This window comes from Lonchura striata, chromosome 1 (genome assembly GCF_046129695.1).
Source record: "Lonchura striata isolate bLonStr1 chromosome 1, bLonStr1.mat, whole genome shotgun sequence".
Classification (NCBI taxonomy): Eukaryota; Metazoa; Chordata; class Aves; order Passeriformes; family Estrildidae; genus Lonchura; species Lonchura striata.
This window is the reverse complement of record NC_134603.1, coordinates 551,905-579,034: the sequence shown is the minus strand read 5'-3', so window position 1 is coordinate 579,034 and position 27,130 is coordinate 551,905. Positions and strand designations below refer to the sequence as shown.

The 27,130-nt window shown below is 62.3% G+C and overlaps 1 protein-coding gene across 1 annotated transcript; it reads left to right on the top strand.

The window, feature by feature from the left end:
• Nucleotides 1–200: 200 nt before the first annotated feature.
• Nucleotides 201–26,755, top strand: NRBP2 (nuclear receptor binding protein 2). The gene is made up of 18 exons (XM_021544432.3): nt 201–617; nt 12,832–12,954; nt 13,670–13,771; nt 13,874–13,963; nt 15,185–15,225; nt 15,320–15,414; nt 16,219–16,242; nt 16,633–16,716; nt 17,669–17,724; nt 18,045–18,140; nt 19,385–19,517; nt 20,468–20,570; nt 20,673–20,723; nt 21,186–21,321; nt 21,508–21,561; nt 21,912–21,975; nt 22,685–22,740; nt 23,502–26,755. The coding sequence occupies exons 1-18, from the start codon at nt 501–503 to the stop codon at nt 23,568–23,570; spliced, it is 1,494 nt and encodes a 497-aa protein (XP_021400107.1). The 5' UTR covers nt 201–500; the 3' UTR covers nt 23,571–26,755.
• The last annotated feature ends 375 nt before the right edge of the window (nt 26,756–27,130 follow it).

Here is a 27,130-nt window from a genome sequence, read left to right as displayed (position 1 = left end):
GGGGTGCGGGAGCTGCCCGGGGGTGCGGGAGCCGCCGGGGGTGCGGGAGCCGCCGGGGGTGCGGGAGCTGCCCGGGGGTGCGGGAGCCGCCGGGGGTGCGGGAGCTGCCCGGGGGTGCGGGAGCCGCCGGGGGTGCGGGAGCCGCCGGGGGTGCCGGGGCCCCTCCCGGCGGGGCGGGGCGTGCACGGCCGCACGTCCGGAGCGGGGCGGGACGAGACCGGGTCGGCCCCGCGCGGCACCGGCAGAGCGCGGAGGGGCTCGAGGCGGTGCAGAGCCGTGCGGTGCCGCTTGGCTCGGTTCGGCTCCGTTTCGCTCCCCTCGGCTTGGTTCCGTTGGGTTCGCTTCGGTTCGGCGCGCATCAGCTCGGCTCGACGTGATTCAGAGCGGCTCGGGTCGGATCGGAGCGGATCTAAGCGGATCGGGTCGGACTAGAGCTCGGCAGAGCCCGGCAGCTTTCGGCACAGCCCGGCACAGCTCGCAGAGCGCGGTTCGCGGCGGGGATGGCGGTGCCGGAGCCGGACGCGCGGCTGGCGCAGGAGAAGGAGGAGGAGAGTGAGGAGGAGAGCGAGGTGCTGGAGGAGAGTCCCTGCGGCCGCTGGCAGAAGCGCCGCGAGCAGGTGGGAGCCGGGCGCGGCGGGTCGGGAATGCCGGAGGGCGGCCATGGAACGCCGGGAGACGGGATGCGGATGCCGGGTAATGGGGATGGGGACGCCGCCGCCGGGCCCTGCGGAGCCCCGGGCTGTGCGGGGCACGGGCAGCGCCCGCAGGTGCCCGGGCACGGCGATGGCCGGAGCCGGAGGGCGATGCGGGGAGCGGCTCCGCGGGGAGCGAGTCCCCGGGGGCGGCCGGAGGTGCGGGGAGCCGGGCTCGGTCATGCCCTGGTCGGGCTGTGCCGATGGGGAAAGCCGAGCTCGCCATGCCACAGCGCTTCGTGTGCTGGCGAGGGAAGCCGAGCCCGCCTTGCCTCGGTGCGGGCTGTGCCGGCGAGGAAAGCCGAGCTCGCCTTGTGTCGGTGCCGGCTGTGCGGGTGAGGAAAGCCGAGCTCACCTTGCCTCGGTGCGGGCTGTGCTGCTGCGGGCTGTGCCGGTGCGGAGACCGGGCTCACCGTGCCCAGGTGCGCGGGCTCCGGGCTCGCCACGCCGGGTGTAGGGAGCCGATCTCATCGTGCCCCGGTGCGGCTGCTGCTGGGGGTTTCACCGTGCCCTGCTCTGGGGTGTCTGGAGCAGCAGTCGGGCTCTTCGTGTCCCGGTGCCGGGTGCTGGAAGCTGGGCTCATCGAGCCCCGTTGGGAGGGCCCGGGAGCCGGGCTCGCCGTGCCCCGGTGTGGAGAGGCGGGCTGTGCCCTGGGGCAGTCCGAGTCCGTCCCGCAGCTCCGATGCCCGTGGGACCAGCGGGGCTGGGCTGCCGACAGCTGCCCCGCGGGTGCTGGAGGCTCCCGGAGGGTTCTGCGGGTCTGGGTCCGGAGCTGGTCCCGGTGACAGCCCCGCAGGTCGCAGCATAGTGACCCCGGGGCGCTGGCCCGGAGCTCCTGCAGGAACGGGCACTCGCCGGGTCACTGGTGGGGTGCCGGGGCTGCCCTCAGAGCCCACCCCGGGCGCAGGAGAGTGCGGTTCCTCCTCTCCAGAGAAGGGGGTTAGTTCACTTCAGCTCATCTTCCTACACCGGGGTGCAGCGCCAGGAGTCCCTCCCCAAAACTGGGGCTGGAGTCACCCTGTCTCTGCCAGGGAGCAGAGCCGGCAGAATCCTGATCCCAGACCGGGCTGGGGACAGACACGCCACAGGCACTGCCGGAGGGGAAGAGGCCCATCCGAGGCCAAAGCCTTTATCTGCCCCTTATCTCCCTTCTCCCCGGTTAAGGACCCGGCCCCAGGCCCCAGCGTTCAGCTCAGCCTGCGGCTGCATCTCCCGGCCTGAATTCCCAGCCTGGGCTTTGCTGAGATCTTGATAACCTGCTCCTGGCTGATAAGCTGCTCTGCCAGCACCTGCCCTTCTGTCCCTCGGTGCTGCCAGGTGCTTCCACACCCACATACCCCTTCCCCCCGCTCCTGCTCCCTCCCCCTGTCTGGAAAACACCTTCCCCACACCAGGGTGCCTGACCCTGACCCTCATGAAATGGAGGACATTGAGGAGCTGGAGCGTGTTCAGAGACAGGAATAGAACTGGGAAGGTCTGGGGCACCAGGAGCAGCTGAGGGAGCTGGAAAGGGGCTCAGCCTGGAGCAAAGGAGGCTCAGGGGGGACCTTGTGGCTCTGCACAGCTCCTGCCAGGAGGGGACAGCCGGGGGCGGGGGGGGGGTCGGGCTCTATTCCCAAGGAACAGGAACAGGAGGAGAGAGAACGACCTCAGGCTGGGGAGGTTTGGGTGGGATATTGTGAAATTTCTTCCATCTGTTCTGGCCAAAGAGTCATGTTTAATGGTGAGGATTTCAATGCTGACCTTGTGCAGGAGCTTTCTGGAGCAGTGCTGCCCTGCCCAGACCTGGCCCAGGGGGGTTCATCCTCCTGTGCAGGCGTGGGAGAAGTGGAACCCCCCAGTGCCATCTCCGCACAAGCGCTCTGGGTCTCTGTGCCGTGCTCTCCATCCACAGGGATTTTCCAGCTGGAGCAGTGGGAAGGGTGGGTTGGCCTTCCCAAGGGCAGTACAGCTGTTCCAGGAGAGCTGGAGTGGCAGGAAGGCTTCCTGACTGCCGAGTGGAGGAAGTTTTGTGGAGGAGCTGTGTTGTGCACATTCACAGATGCTTCGTGACGTGCAGGAAGGAGCCGGGCGCTGGAGATCCACTCTCCTCTCGCTGCCCTCAGCTCTGCTGGGCTTTGTACCCGCGGGGAGCTTCCCTCGCTCTGCCGAAGATCCATTGCTATTTTTTATTTCCCTGATCACTTTGTCAGAGCCCAGCCCTGTGTGGGACCCTCGGAGCTGTGCCTGATCTCTGGTTTGCAGGGCAGGGCCATCAGGGGGGCACTGTCCTGGTGGGCAGAGCGGGACCTGGAACGCTGGTGGAGCACAGGCAGGTGTCCTGCTTGATCCTCGGGGCTCAGCCTGGAGAAAAGGGGGCTCGGGGGGGACCTTGTGGCTCTGCACAGCTCCCTGCCAGGTGAGGGTCAGGCTGTGCTCTCAGGAAACAACAGGACACAGGCAAACAGCCTCAAGTTGTGCTAGGAGAGGTTTAAGTGGGATATTGGGGAGCTTCCTCCTGGAAAGGGCTGCCCAGGGCAGTGGTGGAGTGCCCACCTGAGGGGAGATTCCACATCCCTGTGGGTGTGGTGCCTGGGGACGTGGGTTGGTGGTGGCCTTGGCACTGCTGGGACAGGATGGACTCCGTGGCTCAGAGGTTTTCCCAGCCCAAACCATTCAGTGGTTCCAAGGTTCTGCGGACTGAAAGCGATATATTGACATTATTGTACCTTAATGGTGTGGACACAAGGACTGCACCTTGTTTTCACACACGGGACTCTGCTGGGCCTGCCCTGCCCCCAGGAAGAATTTCCCTTCCCAGCCTCCTTTGCCGATTTGTGATCCTTTATTCCTCAGGGATGTGGAGTCACAGGGCGGCACGAGCAGTTGAGGGAACAGGAGCCCTTGGACAAGGTGTGAGGAGAAGCAGCTCCATGGCCCTTGTGGTGTCCCAGCCCAGCCCTGCCCTGCCCCTCTCAGAGCTCTCCTGTTATTTGTGAACTGCTGCTGGCACAGAATTTTCCACGTGGGAGCACCGGGGCTCTTTCAGCTTTGCCTTGATGACCTCATTTGCTTTTCCCACCCACCCTGGGGAGTACGAGCAGAGGGGAGAGGAGACTTGGTTTTCTGCTTTGCTGAAAGGTTTTGTGCCCCTGCTGGTGTGAGCAGGGCTGTGGTGAGCCCCAGCAGCCCGTGCTGGGCTCAGTCTGGTTTATCCCCGCTGGTTTGGGTTCCCAAACCCTCGATCTGCCCGGGAAGGGGGGGCTGGGACCAGCAGGTGTTTGCTGCTCACCACTGCTGGCCCCACCACATTCATCTGTGCCATTTCCTGGGGTCAGGCTGTGATTTCCACACCTTCACCTCTCCCACCCATCCCCACCTGTCAGTTCTGCCCATGGTGCTCCCGGTGGGAATGCCCTGGACCAGCCCTGGCCTCCTGCAGGACTTCCCTTGGGATGAGAGTGCTGTGGCAGAGCTCAGCCGTGGCTCGTGGATGGACCTTTGGAGTTGTTCCTATAATTTATTCCTCTAAGCCACCCTGGAGTTGTCCCTTGCTCGTGATTCTGCCGTGCTTCCAGTGTGAGATTTGCTTTGGAGCAGCCTTGGAGTTGAGTGAGGGAAGGGATGAGGCACCCAGAGGGACCTGGACAGGCTGGGGAGGTGGGACCGAGTGATCCTCGTGCACCTGGGCCAGGCTCCAGCACAGACACGGGGTGGGGGGACTGCCTGGAGGGGATCCCTGGGGTGCTGGGAAAGGCTGGACATGCCATGGTCCCCAAACCCCCCGTGCCCTGGGCTGATCCCCCAGCAGGAAAGGAGGGGGATTCTGCCCCTGTGCTCAGGTGAGAGCCCACCTGCAGAGCTGCCCCAGCCCTGGGTTCAACAGCAGGAGGACGTGGAGCTGCTGGAGAGAGCCCAGAGGAGGCCCTGGAGCTGCTCCAGGGCTAGAGCCCTTCTGGAGCCAGGCTGGGAGAGCTGGGGGTGCTCACCTGGAGAGGAGAAGGCTCCAGGGAGAGCTGGGGGTGCTCACCTGGAGAGGAGAAGGCTCCAGGGAGAGCTCAGAGCCCCTTGCAGGGCCTGAAGGGCCTGGAGTCAAGGGATGGAGGAACAGGACACAGGGAATGGCTCCCACTGCCAGAGGGCAGGGCTGGGTGGGATATTGGGAAGGAATTCCTGGTTTGGCCCTGGCACGGGGAGCCCAGAGCAGCTGTGGCTGCCCCTGGATCCCTGGAGGTTTTCCAGGCTAGGCTGGATGGGGTTTGGAGCAACCTAGGCTAGAGGAAGGTATCCCTGCCCATGCTACAGGGTTGGACTGAGGGTCTTGAAGATCCCTTCCCACCCAAACCATCCTGGATGCTCCAGTTCTGACTCTGAGCTTTAACTCATCCAGCTGGGTGAAAGAGGAAAACAGCAGCATAAATGCAGGGGAGAAATGCTGAAGCAGCATTTAAAGAAAATAAAGTGATGTTAAAAGTCAGCAGTAGGGGGAGGTTTGGGGTGCTGCTGTGGGTTCCCACAGATCAGAGAATGAAAACAAAACATGGAAAAAGAGGGTAAGCGCTGGAATCCCGTGAGGTGCAGGGGGTTCCCATTTTTAGGCATTAATGAGGTTTGCACTTGGCAGCAGGACCCCGGTTCCATGGTGGATGGTTTGGGAAGGCTCCAACTATGCAATATCTGCCACGGGGTTATTTTTAAAAGCTGCTTTGTTGCCAGCCATCCCCAGGGATCTGGGCTGGGAGCGTGCGGAGCTGTGAGGAGTTTTTCCAGCACAGGGGGATCAGCTGCAGGACTTGGCTCCCTCTTTTCCTGCCATCTCTTTTGTTCCTGCCTCTTTCTGCTTTTCTGGCTTTTGTTTGCCGTGGGTGAACTTTGTAGGGTGAGTTTGGGGTGACCCTGCTGAGCTCAGGTGATCTCGCAGGTGAACTTCCAAGACTTTCGTGTTAATAGCCAAGAATTCAGGATGATATCCTAGAATTTAGGGTTCATATCCAAGAATTCAGGCTGATATCCAAGAATTTAGGATGACATTCAAGAATTTAGGGTTAATATCCAAGAATTTTGGCTAATATCCAAGACTTTAGGGTTAATAGCCAAGAATTTAGGGTTAATACCCAACACTTCAGGATGGTGAAGGCTTCACCCTGACTGTGCTCTGAACAGGGGTTTTGGGGCACCCCAGAGACTTCTAGTAAAGGGCAAACCAAAAGGAAAGGGAACTCTGTTGGAAAGCTCAGCAGCAGATAAATGTTACTGGAAGCAGACAGTGGAGTTCTGTCCCCAGCACGTGCTCCGGGGGTCTGGCAAGGAACAAGCCTTGGCTGTGCCAGATTTAGAGTCCTCCCCATCACCCTCCGGCTCGTGTGGGCGGAGCGGGGCCTCTTGTGGATGGTTCCTCGGGGCTGCTCTCCCCGTGCCACGTTCTCCATTTCACGGAGCCTTTAATCCTCCGGGATCTTACCCGGCCACAACAATCCCGTGCCTTGTTCTCGCTGCTGGGGAGGGGGCTGACGTCAGCCTGCCGTGAGGCTTCAGTGCAGGAGCTCGTGGTTTGTCATGCAGGAACACGCTCTTTATCCCCATCCATATTCTGCAAGGAATGCCTGGCTGCAGCTCCTGTATCCCATTCCTGCTGCAGCTCCTGTATCCCATCTCTGTACTCCATGGGAATTCCTGGCTGCAGCTTCTGTACCCCATTCCTGTTCTCCATGGGAATGCCTGGCTGCAGCTCCTGTATCCCATCCCTGTCCTGCACAGAATTCCAGGCTGCAGCTCCTTTATCCCATCCCTGTCCTGCACAGAATTCCAGGCTGCAGTTCCTTTATCCCATCCCTGTCCTGCACAGAATTCCAGGCTGCAGCTCCTTTATCCCATCCCTGTCCTGCACAGGATTCCAGGCTGCAGCTTCTGCATCCCATCCCTGTCCTGCACAGGAATTCCAGGCTGCAGCTCCTGTATCCCATCCCTGTCCTGCACGGGAATTCCAGGCTGCAGCTCCTTTATCCCATCCCTGTCCTGCACAGGAATTCCAGGCTGCAGCTCCTTTATCCCATCCCTGTCCTGCACAGAATTCCAGGCTGCAGTTCCTTTATCCCATTCCTGTCCTGCACAGAATTCCAGGCTGCAGCTCCTGTATCCCATCCCTGTCCTGCACAGGAATTCCAGGCTGCAGCTCCTTTATCCCATCCCTGTCCTGCACAGGAATTCCAGGCTGCAGCTCCTGTATCCCATCCCTGTCCTGCACAGAATTCCAGGCTGCAGCTCCTTTATCCCATCCCTGTCCTGCACAGGAATTCCAGGCTGCAGCTCCTTTATCCCATCCCTGTCCTGCACAGGAATTCCAGGCTGCAGCTCCTTTATCCCATCCCTGTCCTGCACAGGAATTCCAGGCTGCAGCTCCTGTATCCCATCCCTGTCCTGCACAGAATTCCAGGCTGCAGCTCCTTTATCCCATCCCTGTCCTGCACAGAATTCCAGGCTGCAGCCCGGTGCTCCCCCCAGCCCGAAGTGTTACAATTCCTGGCATTTGCCATGTTTTCTTCCCTTTCCTGCCTTTATCCGGGCTGCTTTTGGCCCTTTCCCTCTCTTTCCCTGGGGGGTGGTTTTGTTTGCAGTGCCCGAGTCGCAGCCGGCTCCAGCCCCCTCTGTGCCCCCGGCTCCTTCCTGCTTTTGCTCGGCTCTAAGCGGAGACCTTCGCGGTCCCGGCGGGTTCTGCGCTCCCCTGCCGGGCCGGGGGTGTCCCGGCCGTGTCCCGGGCCGGATGAAGCTGCTGGAATGCTGTGGCTCAGCCCTGCACTGAGCAGTGCATGGCAAACCACGGCTGAGCTTCCCGCAGGGCTGACAGGCTGCTCACCGAGGCTTTCCTTGGCTTTCCTGGAGCCGCTTCGCTGGGGCTCAGCTGCTCAGCCGGGCAAGAGCACGGAAATCAGACCGAATTCCTCCGAGCCGGGCTGATTCCTGCTGGTCCCTGCTCCTGCCTGGCCCACGGAGAATGTGGAGCTGAGATGCCCTTCCAGCACGGTCTGCTGTGTCCTGCTGTGTCCTGCTGTGTCCTGGCCGGGCACTGCAGAGGCTCCCGGGGCCTTTGGCCTGGCTTGGACTGGTGGGCACAGGGGGCTGGGCTGGGGTGGCCCCAGGTTTGTGTCACCTCCCCAGGCTGTGTTGGGCCAGGGTGACTCCAGGTTTGTGTCACCTCCCCAGGCTGTGCTGGGCCAGGGTGACCCCAGGTTTGTGTCACCTCCCCAGGCTGTGTTGGGCCAGGGTGACTCCAGGTTTGTGTCACCTCCCCAGGCTGTGCTGGGCCAGGGTGACCCCAGGTTTGTGTCACCTCCCCAGGCTGTGCTGGGCCGGGGTGGCCCCAGGCTCGTGGCCCCTCCCGGGCCATCAGGGCCTGGGGGTAAAGCAAACATTGCCGCAGGCTGCGGCTGCAGTGTGGGCAGGGAACTTCTCCCAGGAAATAACAACCCTGGTGCTGCCCCGTGCAGGATCTCTCCTGGCTCTGCTCGGGGCAGTGGAAAAATACTCCTCTGTCCCCTTCCCGCAGCAGGGGCCGGAGAACAGGGATCGCAGTGTTCGCTCGGCAGCTGCCGGGCAGCAGGGAAGGGAAGGGCAGGGCAGGGCAGCCGTGGGCACGGAGGGAAGCAGAGGCTTCCAGCCCTCCCACCGTGGGCCGGGGCAGCTCCTGAGATCCTGCGGGGAGAGGCATGGTCCCTGTCTGCTGGGATGGCAGAGGGACCCCTGGGCTGCTGTGGCTGCCAGGCAGGAATCTCCTGGGAGTGGACAGTAGCTTCCCACTGCCAGAGAGCAGTGCTAGATATGGGATGGATGGGATTTTGGGAAGGAATTCTTCCTCCCTGTGAGGGTGGTGAGGTGTTGCAATGGGAGCAGTGCTAGATATTGGGGTGGGATGGGATTTTGGGAAGGAATTCCTCCCTGTGGGGGTGGTGGGGTATTACAGTGGAATTCCCAGAAAAGCTGTGGCTGCCCCTGGATCCCTGGAAATGTCTGAGGCCGTGTTGGAGGGTACTTGGAGCAATCTGGACTAGTGAAAGGTGTCCCTGCCACGGCAGGAGGTGAAACGAGGTGAGCTTTGTGGTCCCTTCCCACCCACACCACCCTGGACTTTGACAATTCTGTGACAGGGAGAGTTCCTGGAAAAGAGCTGGATGCCATGGGTGCCCCTCCTGGCCTGGATGGGGCAGCTCTGGCACTGCTGGGTTGTCCCTGACTCAGTTTCCCTCCCGCTCTCTCAGACCCTGGGCACAGCCATGCACTGGGGTGCTTCTGGGTGACTGGGCAGCCCTGCTGCTCCCTGCCCCGGCTCTGCTCCTTCCCCCATGCTCCAGGATGGAACTGGCCACCAGTTCCTGTGAGGGGCAGAGCCCGCCCTGTGCCTCCCTGTCCTCGGCGGGGGTTCCTCAGCCAGGCAGGGCTGAGTCAGTGCTGAGCTCACGGTTTGTGACAGACAAGATCAAATGCTTCACTGGAACCAAAATATTTTCCATCTCGCACACTCCTCTCACCTGCTGGTTGTGTAACAAGATGGCACAGACAGAACAGGTTTGTCTGGCACTGTGGATCCCTGGGCAGAGCCGTGGGGCCAGGACTGTCCCCAGCCCTGGGTGCTCCTGCCCGGGTCTGTTGCTGCTGCCAGCTCAGGGACAGCCTCTATCCTGGCCTGGGGCTGCTGCCAGTCCCCTCGCTGGGGACAGAGGGGTGCAGGTGACCCTTCTGCTGTTGGATGGGGCCCTGGAGCAGCAGCTGGGAGCCGGGAGTGTGCTCCCAGCTCAGGACAGGGGGGTGTGACAGTCCCTACCCGGGCACGGCAAGGCACAGGAGGTCGGTGACCCCTCACCTCCAGGGCCTGCGGGCTCTGCCCGTGCTGCCACTCCCCGTCCCTGACCCTTGAGGACCTGCAGGACACAGCTCAGGTGTCCCTGACTGGGGCCTCAGCCCTCTCAGATCACTTTTTCCCTTTCTTGTGTTTTCTGAAGCAATTTCTGTGTTGCAAGAGCCGCCCCTGCCCTTCCTGGGGCCACAGCCGGGGACGGTGGGGCACAGCCTCGGTCAGGGCCAGGGGACACAGGGTTTGGGGGGCACAGCCTCGGTCAGAGCCAGGGGACACGGGTTTGGGGGGCACGGCTGGCTCAGGGCCAGCAGGGCCCCATCCCTGCTGCCCGTGTGTGTCCCCGTGTCCCACCAGGAGCCAGACACTGTCACCCCGCTCACAGGACAGAGGGGTGGACAGGCTGGGCTGGCATTTCCTCCGCAGGGGTTTTGTGTTCACTGCTCGGCCCCGCGCTCCTCCAAATCCACCCATGCCCAGCACCAAACGTGGTGGAGGCACAAAGGACTGGAGTAATTACTGCACACCGTGAATGGAGAATCATGGAATGGTTCGGGAAGGGACCTCACAGCCCCCCCCGCCATGGGAGCAAAACCTCCTCTCCCCGTTATTTGCTGCCCCATCCCCCGGCTGCTCTCCCAGCCGCATCCCTGAGCCCGTTCCCGTTCCTGGCTCAGCCCTCGCTGACGAGAAAAGCTCAGAAGGGAGCGATTGCTTGGAAGCTGCAACCTGATCTTTGGTAAACCTGCCCTGCCCCGTCCCCAGCGGTCGCTCCGGGCGCCGGGCGAGCGCTCCCGGCAGCGGCGGCGCTCCCGGAACGGCGCCGGTGCGCACCGAGCAGCGCACGGAGCTGCCTGACGGGAGCGGGATGAAGCCGGGGGATGAACCCCGGAGACCTGCGCCGCCGCGTTTTGTCCCCGGCAGGCTGTGCTGCGTTTATTTATTGATGGAGGCCAGGCCGGAGCTCGGAGCGGGAGCAGCCGGTGGGGATCGGCTTCGTTCCCACTCGGCCCACACGGAGCACGGCCGTGTCCGCACGGGGCGGGGAAGGGTCCGGAGGTCACGTTCCGGAGCCTCCCGGATCCCGGCACTGGTCCCACTGCTGGGGTTGGGATCCTGGATCCTGGCTGATCCTGGCAGATCCTGCTGGGGCTCATCCCACTGCTGGGTTCATCCCACTGCTGGGATCTCGGCAGGTCCTGGCTCTGATCCTACTGCTGGGCTCATCCCACTGATGGGTCCATCCCACTGGCCAGGTTTGGGGTTCATCCCACTGCTGGGGTTGAGATTCCAGATCCCAGCAAATCCCGGCACTGGTCCCACTGCTGGGTTCATCCCACTGCTCAGGTCCCAGTTCATCCCACTGCTTGGGTTGAGATCCTGGCAGATCCACTGCCCGAGCCCTGGGTGCTGGGATGCCCCTCGGGCTCGGAAAGAGCTGGTTTGGAGCTGGGAGGGACCAGGATGAGGTGGGCTTTAAGGTCCCTCCAGCCCAAAGCAGTGATTCCAAGAAGATTGTGTGACTGGCACTCTGGCTGTGTGCACTGGGATCACTGGGAAGGCTGTGGCCCATCCCTCGCCGGCCATGCTGGGCTCTGTGCGGACCCTGTGCTGGGCAGAAGGAGGAGCAGAGGTGCTTTGTGTGCCCGCAGCATGAACTGGGCATGCCCTGCTAATGAGCCAAGGGTGCTGAGCGCTCACGGCTGCCCCGAGCCCCGCAGGGACCAGCCCCGAACCGGCCAGTGGGGTGGACCCCAAACCTGGCCAGTGGGATGAGCCCCAACAGTGGGATGAACCCCGAGCACAAAACCCCAGCAGTGGGATCAGCTCTGGCATCAGGATGAGCCCCAAGCCCCAGCAGCTGCACACCATGTACCTGTACCTGCCCCAGGAGCAGCAGAACAATCACCTCTGGCTCCCCTGGTGTGGCAGATGGGCTGGGCACCGTGCCCCTGCCCGGGCTAAGAGGGGGCACAGCCCCCCTAGAGTGCCCCCAGGAAGGGGCAGGAGCAGTGGGGGCTGCAGTCCCAGTCCCGCCGGGATGCTTTGAGGTCGGGATGCAGCAGCACCTCTGCTGGGAGGCAGGAGCTGGTCCTGGGCTGGGGCTCTGAGCCAGGTGCCTTGGAGGTTTTACCTGGGCTGGAGGTGGGTCCTGGTGGTCATGGCTGGTCTGGGGAGCAGGAGGGCCCATGGAGGTAACACCTGAGGAGGTGACAGCTGCGGAGGTGTCACCTGTGGAGGTGATACCTCTGGAGGTGATACGTGCAGAGGTGACAGCTGTGGAAGTGTCACCTGCAGAGGTGTCACCTGCAGAGGTGACAGCTGCAGAGGTGTCACCTGCGGATGTGTCACCTGCGGAGGTGACAGCTGCGGAGGTGTCACCTGTGGAGGTGACAGCTGTAGAGGTGGCACCTGCGGAAGTGACACCTGCAGATCTGCCCCGCAGGGGTTCTGGGATGGGGCTCTGTGGCCTCAGGGGATGGGAAGTGCTTGGGCAGCTGCTGGGGCTGCACCCCAGCTCCTCGGGGTGTCCAGAGGAGCTGTGGTGGCTCTGGTTTGTCCAGACCTTTCCCTGGACAGGGCAGGTGCGGGTGGCTCCCCACGGCTGCTGGGACAGGGTGCAGGGCACGGCCCCAGCTGGGCGCAGGAGCAGGGCCAGGGAAAGCCGCAGCAGCAGTGAGGAGCCACAGGGCCAGCTCAGGAGCTGCTCAGGACCTGCTCCCAGGGGCTGCTTCTCCTGCTGCCTCCCAGCCCAGGGCTCCCACAGCACAGGCACCAGCTGGAGATTCGCTCCACGCTCCATTCCCAGCCAGAGCCTCTTCCGCGGCCACTCCAGGGACCTTCGTTCCAAAAGGATTTATTTCTAACACAGCACCGTATTGCCGTGGCAGGGAGTGTTGTAAGAGTGTTGTAAGAGCGTGGAGACTCCTCTGCTCCTGGGCAGGAATCGGGTTTCGGGCTGGTTCATTTATTATTTGTTAGGGATTTATTTGTGCATTTGCTCTGGGAAGCGCCGGTGTCAGGGACTCTGGAAGCACTTGCTGCTCTGCCAGTGACTCGGAGGTGATTGTGCAATAAGCTGAGGTCACAGTGCACCTCCAAAGCAGTGGGTCCCTGTTGTCAGGAACTCTCTGCATTCCCAGAAATGCTTGGAGGTGGGTCTGTGGATAAACCAGTCAGACTGACCAGCGAGGTCTGGCTGATCAGGCCAGGATGGGCCATTCCTGAGCCAAAGAGAAAAGAAAATGGATTTTTTTGGGAGCTGCCCATGCAGCAGGTGGTGCCAGCCTCCCCTGAGGCCTTCCCTGTCCCCAGGTGAACCAGGGGAACATGCCTGGCATCCAGAGCACCTTCCTGGCCATGGACACGGAGGAGGGTGTGGAGGTGGTGTGGAATGAGCTGCTCTTCACCGACAAGAAGGCCTTCAAAGCACACGAGGTGAGACCCCACACCTTCCTAGGCGGGCACAGCCTGGCAGGACAGGCTCCTGCCCTCTGGCACTGCGCCTTCCCTGGCTGCTCCCTCAAAGGGAGCTCCTCTGGACCTCACACCAGTGTCCCTGGGCACCCCCAGCTCTTGGGGGTGTCCTGCCCCATCCCAGGAGCTTCTACGTACCAGGACCTTCCTCCTCACCTCTCTTGCCCCATCCCAGGAGCTTCTACGTGCCAGGGCCTTCCTCCTCACCTGTCCTGCCCCACCCCAGCACCTTCCTCCTCACCTGTCCTGCCCCATGGCAAGCACATTTCTCTCCCTCTCAGGGTTTTTCATAGAGGTGCACAGAGAGAAACAAAAGAGAAAACAATTTCTATTTCTACTCCTTGTTTTTCCTATGTGGAATGTGTTTAGAGAATTGTTTACCTGGAGTGAGTGCTTGATTGGATTCTGGTGAGGACTGTTTTTGCCTGATAGCCAATCCAACCCACCTGGGGCTGGACTCTCAGAGAGGGTCACGAGTTGTGTTAGAGAAAGTAGTATGTAGTTTTAGTATCTTCCTTTTTAGATAGTATATTAATGTATTTTAGCATAGTTATAATAAAGAAATCATTCAGCCTTCTGAATTGAGTCAGACATCATCATTTCTTCCCATTGGGTTCACTTGCATTTACAATACTGCCCCACCCCAGGAGCTCACCTGTGCTCTGTGTGCCCCCAGGAGAAAATCAAGACCATGTTTGAGCAGCTGGTGCTGGTGGATCACCCCAACATCGTGAAGCTCCACAAGTATTGGCTGGATGTGAAGGACTCCAAGGCACGGGTAGGGATCTGGGGGGATAGGAGGGGATCCCAGCTCTGCTCCTCAGCCTCTCTTCCCCTCTGGGGCCAGGCTGGGGGCAGCTGACCCCCTGTCTCCTGCCAGGTCATCTTCATCACGGAGTACGTGTCCTCGGGGAGCCTCAAGCAGTTCCTGAAGAAAACCAAGAAGAACCACAAGGCCATGAATGCCCGGGTGAGCTCCTGGAGCAGTGCAGCTCCCGCTGGAGTGGGTGCCTCTGTGTCCCTGTCCCAGGGAGGGTCTCTGGGACCCCACAGGGCACAGCAGGGGGGAGCTGCTGTCACTTGGGGACCCTGCTGGAGCCCAGGAGTGCCCAAGTTGGATCCCAGTGGCCCCAGGGTGGCGGTGGCTGTGGTGGATGACACTGCCCCATGTGCTCCCAGTGTCCTGCCCCTGCCCAGGCTGGCAGCTGGGGACAAGGGACTAGCAGCACCTGCACAGCCACTGCCCCGAGCTGGTGTGAGGGAGCTGGGGGATGATCCAGAGCCACCTCTGCCAGGGCAGGGACACCTTCCACTGTCCCAGGCTGCTCCAAGCCCCATCCAGCCTGGCCCTGGGCACTGCCAGGGACCCAGGGGCAGCCAGAGCTGCTCTGGGCACTCTCACAGGGAGGGATTTCCTCCCAAAATCCCACCTGACCCTGCCCTGTGCCGGTGGAAGCCATTACCCCTGTCCCATCACTCCATCCTTGTCCAATCCCTCCACATCCTGCAGCCTTGAGCTGTTTGCTGCAGTCACTGGAGCAGGGGACAGGGACAGCTTCTGTGGGACAGTGTGAGACACACCCCTGAGCCGGGGCAGGGCCAGAGGGATGTCCCTGGGAATGGGTGAGAAAGGCACAGGGGGATGTCCCTGTCCCTGCGAATGGATGGGAAGGGCACAGGGGGATGTCCCTGGGAATGGGTGAGAAAGGCACAGGGGAATCTCCCTGTCCCTGGAAATGGGTGAGAAAGGCACAGGGGAATGTCCCTGTCCCTGGAAATGGGTGGGAAACGCACAGGGGGATGTCCCTGTCCCTGGAAATGGGTGGGAAAGGCACAGGGGAATGTCCCTGTCCCTGGAAATGGGTGGGAAAGGCACAGGGGGATGTCCCTGTCCCTGGGAATGGGTGGGAAAGGCACAGGGGGATGTCCCTGTCCCTGCGAATGGATGGGAAGGGCACAGGGGAATGTCCCTAGGAATGGGTGGGAAAGGCACAAGGGGATGTCCCTGTCCCTGGGAATGGGTGGGAAGGGCACAGGGGAATGTCCCTGTCACTGGGAATGGATGTGAAGGGCACAGGGGGATGTCCTGTCCCTGGGAATGGGTGGGAAGCCCTGGCCTGGCCAGGGTGCCAGCGTGTCCTGGCTGATGGAGCTCTGTCCCCACTCTGTCCCTGCCCTGTCCCTGCCCTAGGCCTGGAAGCGCTGGTGCACCCAAATCCTCTCAGCTCTCAGGTGAGGCTCCCCTGGCTCCCTGCCCTGCCCTGCGGGGTGCCGAGGCTGTGGGCTGTGCTTGGGACACCCCTGTGCCCCCCCTGTGCCCCTCCAGCTTCCTGCACTCCTGCGAGCCCCCCATCATCCACGGCAACCTGACCAGCGACACCATCTTCATCCAGCACAACGGGCTCATCAAGATCGGCTCCGGTGGGCAGCGCCGGCCCCGCCGGGGCCACGGGGGTCTGGGGAGGTCACAGGGGGTTCACAGGGCTCTGGGGGTCACGGGGGTCTGGGGAGGTCACGGGGGGCTGGGGAGGTCACAGGGGGTTCACAGGGCTCTGGGGGTCACGGGGGTCTGGGGAGGTCACGGGGGGCTGGGGAGGTCACAGGGGGTTCACAGGGCTCTGGGGGTCACGGGGGTCTGGGGAGGTCACAGGGGTCTGGGGAGGTCACAGAGGTCACAGGGGTTTGGGGAGTTCATGGGGCTCTCGGGGTCACAGGGGTCTGGGGAGGTCACAGGGGGTTCACAGGGCTCTGGGGGTCACGGGGGTCTGGGGGTCACGGGGGGCTGGGGAGGTCATGGGGGGTTCATGGGGCTCTCGGGGTCACAGGGGTCTGGGGGAGGCTGGAGGGTCAAAGGGGTTTCAGGGTGTCTGAGTGGCCTCAGGGATCCAAAGGGCTCTGAGGGGGTCAGAGGGGCTTCAAGGGGGTTTGGGAGGTCCAAGGGGTTCAAGATGGCCCCAAGGGGTTCAGAGGGGTCTAAGGAATCCAGAGGGGCCTGGGGGTTCTGAGGGGTCCTAGAGGGTGTGAGGGGGTCAGAGGGGTCCCATGGGCTCGGAGGGGCTCGAGGGGGCTGGCAGGAAGAGGATGGGGGTCATGGGGGTGTGTGGGGGTCCTGGCCAGGCAGGAGCCCTGCGAATTGCAGGGTCCCTTTTTGGGGTGCCAACCTCAGTGTTACCTTTTCTTCTCATGCCCTCGCGATGCCCGGCTCCACCCGGCGCTGCCCGGCAGTTTGGCACCGCGTGTTTGCCAATGGTGAGTGACCCGTGGCCACCTTCCCGGGCTGGGGACACCCCCTGAGCCCCCCGGGGGCACCGGGCACGGGGGATGGCGCTGGCTTCCGGGGGGAGGGGGCACCTTCATCCCTCTGGGACTGCTGCTGTGGGGTGGGAGCAGGGGGGGCTCCTGGGGTGGGCAGGGGCACGGATCCCCTCAGACCCCAGGGTGGGCACACACTGACCCCACGGGTGGGCACACACAGACCCCAGGGTGGACACACTGACTCCATGGGTGGGCACACACAGACCCCACAAGTGGGCACACTGACCCCACGGGTGGACACGCTCATGGGTGGGCACACTCACAGGTGGGCTCTCTGATGGGTGGGCTTCCAGCCCCTCCTGAGCGCCTGCCCCTCTCCCCCAGCGCTCCCGGATGATCTCCGCAGCCCCATCCGGATCGAGCGGGAGGAGCTGCGGAACCTGCACTTCTTCCCCCCGGAATACGGCCGTGAGTGGGGCTGGCAACGGGCACGGGGAACGGGGCTGGCAACGGGCACGGGGAATGGGGCATGGGCTGGGAATGGGGCACGGGGAATGGGGCATGGGGCTAGGAACGGGGCACGGGGAACGGGGCTGGCAACAGGCACGGGGAATGGGGCTGGGAACGGGGCATGGGGAACGGGGCTGGAAACGGGGAATGGGGCATGGGGCTGGGAACGGGGCATGGGGAACGGGGTTGGAAACGGGGAATGGGGCATGGGGCTGGAAACGGGCACGGGGAATGGGACTGGAAACAGGCACTGGGAATGGGGCATGAGGCTGGGAATGGGGCACGGGGAACAGGGCTGGAAACAGGCACGGGGAACGGGGCTGGCAACAGGCATGGGGAATGGGGCATGGGGCTGGGAACGGGGCACGGGGAATGGGGCATGGGGCTAGGAATGGGGCACAGGGAACGGGGCTGGAAACGGGCACGGGGAACGGGGCTGGAAACAGGCACGGGGAATGGGGCTGGAAACGGGAACGGGGAATGGGGCATAGGGCTGGGAATGGGGCACGGGGAACAGGGCTGGAAACAGGCACGGGGAACGGGGCTGGCAACAGGCACGGGGAATGGGGCATGGGGCTGGGAACGGGGCACAGGGATCAGGGCATGGGAATGGGGATCGGGGCACAGGGAACAGGCATGGGGAATGGGGGAGCTGCACAGCAGGGGAGGGCATGGGAGGGCAGGTGGGAACAGGTGAGGGGATATGAGAAAAGGTGAGAACAAGTGAGGGCAGGGGAGGAAAGGTGAAAACAGATGAGAACAGGTGAGGGCAGGTGGGAACAGGTGAGGGCAGTAGTGGTTGTCCACAGGGATGGTGTGGGGTGTCCCGGGGTTGTCCAGGTGGGGCTGTCCAGGTGGGGTCCAGCCCTGAGGCTCTGCCCAGACGTGTCCCGCTCCCTCCGTGTTGCAGAGAAGGCAGACGGGACAGCCGTGGACATCTTCTCCTTCGGGATGTGCGCGCTGGAGGTGCGGAGCGGGATGGACCCTGGGCACGGTGGGACCCCAGCCCCTGTCCAGAGGTGTCCCTTGCCCTGTCCGGGGGTGTCCCCTGTCCCTCTCTGGGGCTGTCTCCACCCCTCCCTTGTCTGGGGCTGTCCCTGCCCTGTCTGGAGCTGTCCCCTGCCCGGGCTGTCCCCTATCCCTGTCCAGGGCTGTCCCCTGTCCTTACCCAGGGCTGTCCCCTATCCCTGTCCAGGGCTGTCCCCTGTCCTTACCCAGGGCTGTCCCCTGTCCCTGCCCTGTCCCTGGGAAGCCCCCATGGACTGGCCGTGCCCCTGCCCTCACAGATGGCCGTGCTGGAGATCCAGACCAACGGGGACACGCGGGTCTCGGAGGAGGCGATCGCGCGGGCCCGGCACTCCCTGGACGATCCCAACATGAGGGTGAGAGCACCTGGGGGAGCCTGCTGGGGCTGAATCCCTGTCCTGGGGGTGAATCCCTCTCCTGTGTCACTCCTGGGTGTAAATCCCTGTCCTGTGTCATCCTGGGTGTAAATCCCATCCTCATCTCTCCCTCCTCAGGAGGGGAGCAGGGTTTGATAAGTGGAGCAGGGTTTGATAAGGGGACAGGACAGTTTGGGGGATAGCTGGGGTTTGGGCTCAGCCAGAGGTAGGCATGGAACAGCTGGAACTTTTACCCCCTCCACCCACCCCGACCCACCCAATCCCCCTCTTTCTGTGGCAGCCTCCAGAACATCCCATAATGAGTTTGTGCATTCCCAAATTCTCTTGTTTGGTCACAGAGTTTCCGAGGCATCCCACAGTAAATCCTGAGATCCCCTGTGATCCCACAGTTCCCACGTCCCAGGAGAGCCCGGGAGCGGCTGGAGTCTTGCCGAGGGTCTCTGGGGCAGGTGGCTCTGAGGGGACCAGTCTGGGGGTGCCCACCTGGCACCCTTGGGATCATTTTGGATTCCTCACAGACGTCCTGGCCCATCTCCTGGCAGCAGCAGGGCAGGAGCTGGAGGAGCAGTGACAGGCTGGGCTCCCCTGCTCTCAGGGAGCAGGAGCAGGCAGATCCCTGGATTCTCTGCTCATCCTGCCCTGTCCCCACTCCCACCACCACATTCCTGCTCCCGGGGCTGATCCTGCTCCTGCCCCTTCTCCTGCAGCCTGTGCTGGGCTCACAGCCAGGATGGGGCCACTGGGGACTTTGTTCCCATCTCTGCCCACCCGGAATTCTGCTGCAGCTCCCTGTCCTGGGGCTCCTGCTGCAGGACAAGCCCTTTGCATCCATTTCCTGGGAAATGGGACCAAAACTAGGGTGACCCCAGGCCTAGGGCAGTGACCCCTGTGCTGGCACTGCTGGGGCACCTCCAGTCATGGGGCAGGTTTGCGGTGCCCAGGTGAGGACATGGAGAGGCTGGAGCATGTTCAGGAGAGGAAATGCAGCTGGGAAAGGTCAGGCATTGGAACTGCCCAGGGGGTTTGGAGTGCCCATCCCTGGAGGTGTCCAAGGAGAGATTTGGGTGCTCTGGGCTGGCGACAGGGTGGGGATGGGGCACGAGGTGCACTCCATGGGCTGGGAGCTCTGTTCCAGCCTCAGTGATGCCAGGACTCCAGGATGGTGTGAGAGGAGCAGGGCAGTGTCCTGCTCTGCTCCAGCTCTGGCCCTGCTCTGCCCCCAGGAATTCATCCTGTCCTGCCTGACCCTGAACCCAGACAAGCGCCCGAGCGCCCACAACCTCCTCTTCCACCGCGTGCTCTTCGAGGTGCACTCCCTGAAGCTGCTGGCAGCCCACTGCTTCATCAACCACCAGTGTGAGTGCCCGGGCCACCTCGAGCCCAGCTCATCTGCCAGGGAGCCGGCTGGGAGAGCTGGGAATGCTCAGCCTGGAGCAGAGAGCCAGGCTGGGAGAGCTGGGAATGCTCAGCCTGGAGAGAGCAGAGAGCCAGGCTGGGAGAGCTGGGAATGCTCAGCCCGGAGCAGAGAGCCAGGCTGGGAGAGCTGGGAATGCTCAGCCCGGAGCAGAGAGCCAGGCTGGGAGAGCTGGGAATGCTCAGCCCGGAGCAGAGAGCCAGGCTGGGAGAGCTGGGAATGCTCAGCCCGGAGCAGAGAGCCAGGCTGGGAGAGCTGGGAATGCTCAGCCCGGAGCAGAGAGCCATGCTGGGAGAGCTGGGAATGCTCAGCCCGGAGCAGAGAGCCATGCTGGGAGAGCTGGGAATGCTCAGCCTGGAGAGAGCAGAGAGCCAGGCTGGGAGAGCTGGGAATGCTCAGCCTGGAGAGAGCAGAGAGCCATGCTGGGAGAGCTGGGAATGCTCAGCCTGGAGGAGTGAAGGGTACAAGGAAACCCCAGAGCCCCTTGCAGGGCCTGAGGGGGCTCCAGGAGAGCTGGTGAGGGACTTGGACAAGGGATGGAGTGACAGGAAAAGGGGAATGGTTTCCCACTGCCAGAGGACAGGGTTAGATGGGATTTTGGGAAGGAATTCCTGGCTGGGAGGGGTTGAGGCCCTGGCACAAGGCACCCAGAGAAGCTGTGGCTGTCCCTGGATCCCTAGCAGTGTTCCAGGTTGGACAGGGCTTGGATCACCCTGGGATAGGGGAAGGTATCCCTGCCATGGCAGGGGGTGGGACTGGATGGGATTTTAGGTCCCTCCCAAACAAAACACGCATGATGCCATGTGCAGAGGCTGGGGAGGGGGCAGTGACTCCCAGCCCCTCCCTGGGGTAGGGGCTGTGGGACCCATACCCCCCTGTCTCTCTGCCCCAGATCTGATGCCAGAGAACGTGGTGGAGGAGAAGATCAAGGAGCTGGACCTGAACATGGTGATGGCCGAGATCCGCAGGGAGGGCCGGCCCGGGGCGCAGTGGAGGTGAGGATGAGGATGGGGGAGACCCCACAGCATCCAGCCTGGAGACCCCACTGCCAGGGCAGCCCTCACCCCCTGCACCCTCCTGTCCTGTTCCCTGCCCAGGTACTCCGAGGTTTCCTTCCTGGAGCTCGACAAGTTCCTGGAGGACGTCAGGTGGGTTGGAGCTCCCAGCTCCGCCTGGGCTTCCATGGAATGTGGGGCTGGGATGGGCACACGGGAGTGTCCCTGCTGTCCCCATGGAATGTGGGGCTGGGATGGGCACACGGGAGTGTCTCTGCTGTCCCCAGGGAAATGTGGGGCCGGGATGGGCACACGGGAGTGTCCCTGCTGTCCCCATGGAATGTGGGGCCGGGATGGGCACACGGGAGTGTCCCTGCTGTCCCCATGGAATGTGGGGCCGGGATGGGCACACGGGAGTGTCTCTGCTGTCCCCAGGGAAATGTGGGGTCAGGATGGACACATGGGAGTATCTCTGCTGTCCCCAGCTGTCCCCAGCTGTGCCCAGTGCCCTGTCCCCACTCCTTCCATCCCTGCCTGTCCCTGCTCCTTCCAGAGCTGGCTCTGCCAGGGCCGCAGGGGATGGGATCAGCCCTGTTCTCCCTCCTTATCCCACAGGAATGGGATTTACCCCCTGATGAACTTCGCTGTCTCCAGACCCCACGCCCTGCCCCGCGCCCTGTCCCAGCCCCAGGAGGACCCTCAGAAAGCCAAGACCCCCACGCCAGAGCCCTTCGATGTGGAGACCAGGAAGGTGAGGGCAGATCCTGGGCTGCTCCAGGTGGGGACAGCTCCTGTGCTACTCCCATCCCTGCTGCAGGGACACTTCTCCCCTTAGCCATGTCCCAGGAGAGAGCCAGGAGAGGAGTTCTGGGGTTTCCATAGGAATTCCAAAGTGCCCCAGAGCCAGAGGGGCTGATCCCGAGCTGGGCTTTTCCAGGTGGTGCAGATGCAGTGCAACATGGAGCTGAATGAGGACAAGAGCCAGTGGCACGTGAGTACCTGGATCCTGCACTGCTCCCTGCACGTCCTGCTGGGAATGGGACTGGGAATAGGAAATGGGACTGGGACTGAGAAATCAGACCAGGAAATATGACAGGAAGATGGGAAAGTGAAATCTGCCTGGGATATTGGACTGGGAAATGGTACTGGGAAGTCTGGAGCTCCCAGTTCCCCAGAGCTCCCAGCAGTGCCCAGAGCTCCCAGTCCCCCCAGTCCCCCCAGAGCTCCCAGTTCCCCCAGTCCCCCCAGAGCTCCCAGTTCCCCCAGATCCCCCCCATCCTGCCCAGCCCTTCCGGTGTCCTGCAGGGGCTGGAATGAGTGGGCTCTCTCCTGTCTCCACAGCTCACACTCCTGCTCATCCTGGAGGACAAGCTGCACCGCCAGCTCAGCTATGACCTGCTGCCCAGTACGTTCCTGCAGGGAGTGCAGGGAGTGGCTGCTGGGGCAGCCTGGGGCCCTGCTGGGGTTAGGAGTGTGCCAGCTTCCCAGCCAGCTTCCCTACCTTTCCCTTTCCTTCCTTTCCTCTCATCCACCCCTTCCTTTTCTCATTCCTCTCCTTTCCTTTCCCTTTCCCCTTTCTCCTTTTCCTTTCTTTTTTTCCTGTGTGGTCCCAGCCCTTGCCCACCTGGACCCTGTGCACATGGAGGGCAGAGCCCCGGTGGTCACTGCAGGGCTGCATTCCCACCAGGACCACCCGTGGGCAGTTCCTGGAGTCCCAGTGGACTCCAGAACTCCACTCTCATTCCCAGCATGGGCACAGCGTCCCCAGCACTTTCCCAAGGGATAGGGGCACCCTCCTCTGAGGAGCCCGGGAAAGGGGCAGGTCCAGCTCCTTCCAGAACATCAGGAGCCTCTGAACATCAGGAGCCCCGGGGCTGCCTCACAGCCACAATTCCCTCAGAATGCTGGGGAATGGTGCCTGGGAGCTGCTCCTGCCCCAGGCGTTCCCTGGGGGGCCACACAAAGCCTTTTCAAGTGACACATTGTCCAGAGCCATGTTTTGGGAGCTCAGGAACCTTACTCCCCTTCCCTGCCCCATTTTCCCAGCTCTCCCAGGTGCAGGAGCCCCACGAGCTGTATCCATGCTTGTGTTCTCCTGCTCCTTGTCTCTGCAGCTGATAACTCCAAGGATTTGGCCACAGAGCTGGTGCATTATGGATTCATCCACGAGGTGAGTCCCTGCTGTCCCCGAATCTGGAGCCCCCAGAGCTCCTCCAGCTCCTCCCAGGCAGGGAGATTCTGCTCCAGGAGCTGTTCCAAGGGGAACTGCCCATTGTGGCGCGTGTTAATTAGCTGGATCTTAAATAATTCTGAGTGTGAGAACCAGGGGAGCACCTGGGGAGCACACAGGGAAGGAGGCTGATTCCTTACTTAAGGAATCACAGAACCATTCATTTTGGAGAAGATCTCCAAGATTATTGAGTCCAGCCTGTGACCAAACTGGCGAGGTCACCCTGATGGCATCCCCAAGTGCCACACCCACACATGTCAGTGGAACACTTCCAGGCATGGGACTCCAGCCCTGCCCTGGGCAGCTGTGCCAGGGCTGGACAGCCCTTTCCAGGAGGAATTTTCACAATATCCCACCCAAACCTCCCCAGCCTGGGGTTGTTCTCTCTCCTGTCCCTGTTCCCTGGGAGCAGAACCTAACCTCCCTGGCTGTCCCCTCCTGGCACAAGCTGTGCAGAGCCACAAGGTCCCCCCTGATCCTCCTTTTCTCCAGGCTGAGCCCCTTTCCCAGCTCCCCCAGCCTCTCCTGGGGCTCTCTTCCCTCCCCTGGATGTGCTCCAGCCTGTCCATGTCCTCACCTGGGCACCCCAAACGTGCTCCAGGACTGGAGCCAGCACAGGAAGGGCTCGGGATGGGGACTGTGGGGGTTGGAGGTGGCTGGGAGAGCCCAGCACAGGGAGCTGTGGGCATTTCTGATTCCAGGACGACTGTGAAAAGCTGGCCGCGTTCCTGGAGAGCGCCTTCCACAAGCACCGCTCCCAAGCCCTGTGAGCCCGCGTTCCCAGGGGATCGAGGCGCCGGATGGAGGATCCCAAAGGGCTCCCGACCCACCCAGCTGCAGCAGGACTCACCTGGCCGGGCCTTGGGCCCACGGGGATTTGCCCAATCCGTGCTCTGGGAAGGCAGCAGCTGACTGAGGACTCGGCAAACACCAGGAATTAATCCTGGGACGCTGGGACGTGTTCTGGTCTCTGCTCCCGAGGGGAGGTGTGGGGGAGTGGGCAGCACCCCCAGCAGCCCCTTCCCAGTGGGGCTTGTGGAGCTGCTGCAGGAAGCCCCAGCTGGATCCATTTCCCTCTGGGAACGATCAGCCTCCTCGCTGCAGGTCCCACAGCTATTTTCTCCCTCTTTGCCATCTGGAATGGTCCTTGCTGGAGGGAGGGAGGGGAGGAGCAGGTTTGGAAAGCCCTTGTGGCACTTCCCATCTGCCACATTCCCCTCTCCATCCCAAACTTCCCGAGGTTTAAGTCTCCACTGTGCTGCCTGTGCTCAGAACCCTCACCATGAGCTGGGACTGTGTGAGCTGGACATGACATGGCTTGAGGAGAAATTCCTGAACCCACCACCTGGATCCACACATGTGGATCAGCAGGAATTTCATTGATGCTCCACAGAATCCTTGTTATTCCCCAGTTTCTCCTACAGCCTTCCAAAATCGCATCTTCAGGAGAGAGCCCTGCTGCCTGTTCCTCCCATTCCTGCAACGGTGATTGGAATGTCAGTCCCTGGCCTGGAGCTGGGGAATTGCCACCATCACCACCCCAGTGCTGCCCTTTGCCAGGGACACGTTGATGTGGAGAAAAGTGCAAACAGGAATTGTCTCTGTCCAGGAGCCATGTGGGGCTGCTCCTGCTGTGCCAGGGAAAACTGGCTCTGAAATCGTGCTCAGTGCTGCTCCTGGAAAAGCTGGCTCTGAAAGCCTGATCTGTGCTGCTCCTGCTGCTCCAGGGAAAACTGCCTTTGGCATCCTGCTCTGTGATGTGCCACTGCTGCTCCTGCTGTGCCAGGGAAAACTGGCTCTGAAATCCTGCTCTGTGCTGCTCCTGCTGTGCCAGGGAAAACTGCCTTTGGCATCCTGCTCTGTGCTGTGCCACTGCTGCTCTTGCTGTGCCATAGGAAACTGGCTCTGGCACCCTGCTCTGTGCTGGTGCTGCTCCTGCTGTACTGGATTATCCTGGCACTGTCCTGGTGATCTGCACCATGCCAGTGTTCCATGCCAGCATTCTGGGCTGCTGCTGCTCTGCCAGAGGAATCCAGCTCTGGCATCCTGTGCTGTACTGGTGCTGCTGTGCCAGTGAAAAACACCTCTGGCATCCTGCTCTGTGCTCCTGCTGCTCCTGCTGTGCTGTGGGAATGCAGCTCTGGCATCCTGCTCTGTGCTGTGCCAGTGCTGCTCCTGCTGCTCCCGCTGTGCCAGGGAAATCTGCCCCTGGCACCCTGCTCTGTGCTGGTGCTGCTCCTCCTGCTCAGACTCTGATTCAGCTCTGGTGCTGTCCTGGTGATCTGCACCACGCTGGTGTTCTGTGCCACTGCTCTGTGCCAGTGCTGCTCCTGCTGTGCAGGGGAAGCTGGCTCTGAAATCCTGCTGGTGTTCTGAGCTGGTGCTGCTCCTGCTGTGCAGGGGAAACTGCCTCTGGCACCCTGCTGTGTGCTGTGCCAGTGCTGCTCCTGCCACTCACTCTGTGCCAGGAAAAACTGCCTTTGGCATCCTGCTCTGTGCTGATGCTGCTCCTGCTGCTCCCGCTGTGCCAGGGAAAACTGGCTCTGGCACCCTGCTCTGTGCTGAGGCAGTGTTGCTCCTGCTGTGCCAGGGAAAACTGGCTCTGAAATTCTGCTCTGTGTTCCTGCTGTGCTGTGGAAATGCAGCTCTGGCACCTTGCTCTGTATCGTGCTGGTGCTGCTCCTGCTGCTCCCTCTGTGCTGGAGAAATCAGCTCTGGTGCTGTCCTGGTGATCTGCACCACGCTGGTGTTCTGTGCCAGTGCCCTGTGCTGGTGCTGTTCCTGCTGCTCCAGGGAAAGCTGGCTCTGAAATCCTGCTCTGTGCTGTCCTGCTGCTCCAGGGAAAGCTGGCTCTGAAATCCTGCTCTGTGCTGCTCCCACTGTGCAGGGGGATCTGCCCTGGCCTCCTGCTCCGTGCTGGTTCCAGTCCCTGCTGGAGCTCCGTGTGCCCCCGCTGCTTGTGCACTGTGGCGTCACTCCAGCTGCATCCCAGTGGGATTTAATCCACGCTCAGCCAGCCTGGGCTGCATCCCTGGCTCAGGCTGCATCTCCAGCAGTGCTGCATCCCCAGCAGAGCTCCATCCCCAGCCCTGCTCCATCCCCAGCAGAGCTGCATCCCCAGCCCTGCTCCATCCCTGGCCTTGCTCCATCCCCAGCCCTGCTCCATCCCCGTCCCATGCTCCATCCCCAGCAGAGCTGCATCCCCAGCCCTGCTCCATCCCTGGCCTTGCTCCATCCCCAGCCCTGCTCCATCCCTGGCCCTGCCCCATCCCCAGTCCTGCTCCATCCCCAGCCCTGCTCCATCCCTGGCCCTGCCCTATCCCCAGTCCTGCTCCATCCCTGGCCTTGCTCCATCCCCAGCAGAGCTCCATCCCCAGCCCTGATCCATCCCCAGCAGAGCTCCATCCCCAGCCCTGCTCCATCCCCAGCAGAGCTGCATCCCCAGTCCTGCTCCATCCCTGGCCTTGCTCCATCCCCAGCCCTGCTCCATCCCTGGCCCTGCCCCATCCCCAGTCCTGCTCCATCCCCAGCCCTGCTCCATCCCTTGGCCCTGCCCTATCCCCAGTCCTGCTCCATCCCTGGCCTTGCTCCATCCCCGGCCTTGCTCCATCCCCAGCCCTGCTCCATCCCTGGCCCTGCCCTATCCCCAGTCCTGCTCCATCCCTGGCCTTGCTCCATCCCCAGCAGAGCTCCATCCCCAGCCCTGCTCCATCCCCAGCAGAGCTGCATCCCCAGTCCTGCTCCATCCCTGGCCTTGCTCCATCCCCAGCCCTGCTCCATCCCTGGCCCTGCCCTATCCCCAGTCCTGCTCCATCCCTGGCCTTGCTCCATCCCCAGCAGAGCTGCATCCCCAGCCCTGCTCCATCCCCAGCCCTGCCAATGTTCCCATCTGGAATCAATCTTACCCCACCTGACAAATCAATAAAGCCCAGTCCCACTGGAGGGCTCTGCACAAGCCTGCTCATGACTCCTGACTCCAGGAAAGCCGAGGGGGAGGGATCCAGGGACTCCTCAGAGCTGCCCGTTCCCAGTGCCTCCAGGGCAGCCCCAGCCTGGCCCCAGACATTCCAGCACATCCCAGCTCCTCCCTGGCACTGCCTCACACAGCTCTAGCCTAAATCCATGGATTTAACAGGGTCTAACACAGCTGCTCTGAGCCTGGAATTCCCTGCCCTAGGCGAATTCAGTGGCTCAAACTCCTTTATAAAACCCGGGGGCTCTGTGCCCTCCGTGGGGGATTTCCTCAGGGACGGGGATATTCCTGAGTGGAAATACAAGATCCTGGTGCCAGTTCTGCCAGGTGTGCTGTCCTGCTGAGGCTGCCTGTGCT

Coding starts and splice junctions, on each gene's coding strand:
- NRBP2 (XM_021544432.3), top strand. CDS start 501: ATGGCGGTGCCGGAGCCGGACGCGCGGCTGGCGCAGGAGAAGGAGGAG. Junction 19,518..20,467: donor CTGCTTCATCAACCACCAGT/GTGAGTGCCCGG, acceptor TCTCTGCCCCAG/ATCTGATGCCAGAGAACGTG. Junction 21,562..21,911: donor AGGACAAGAGCCAGTGGCAC/GTGAGTACCTGG, acceptor CTGTCTCCACAG/CTCACACTCCTGCTCATCCT.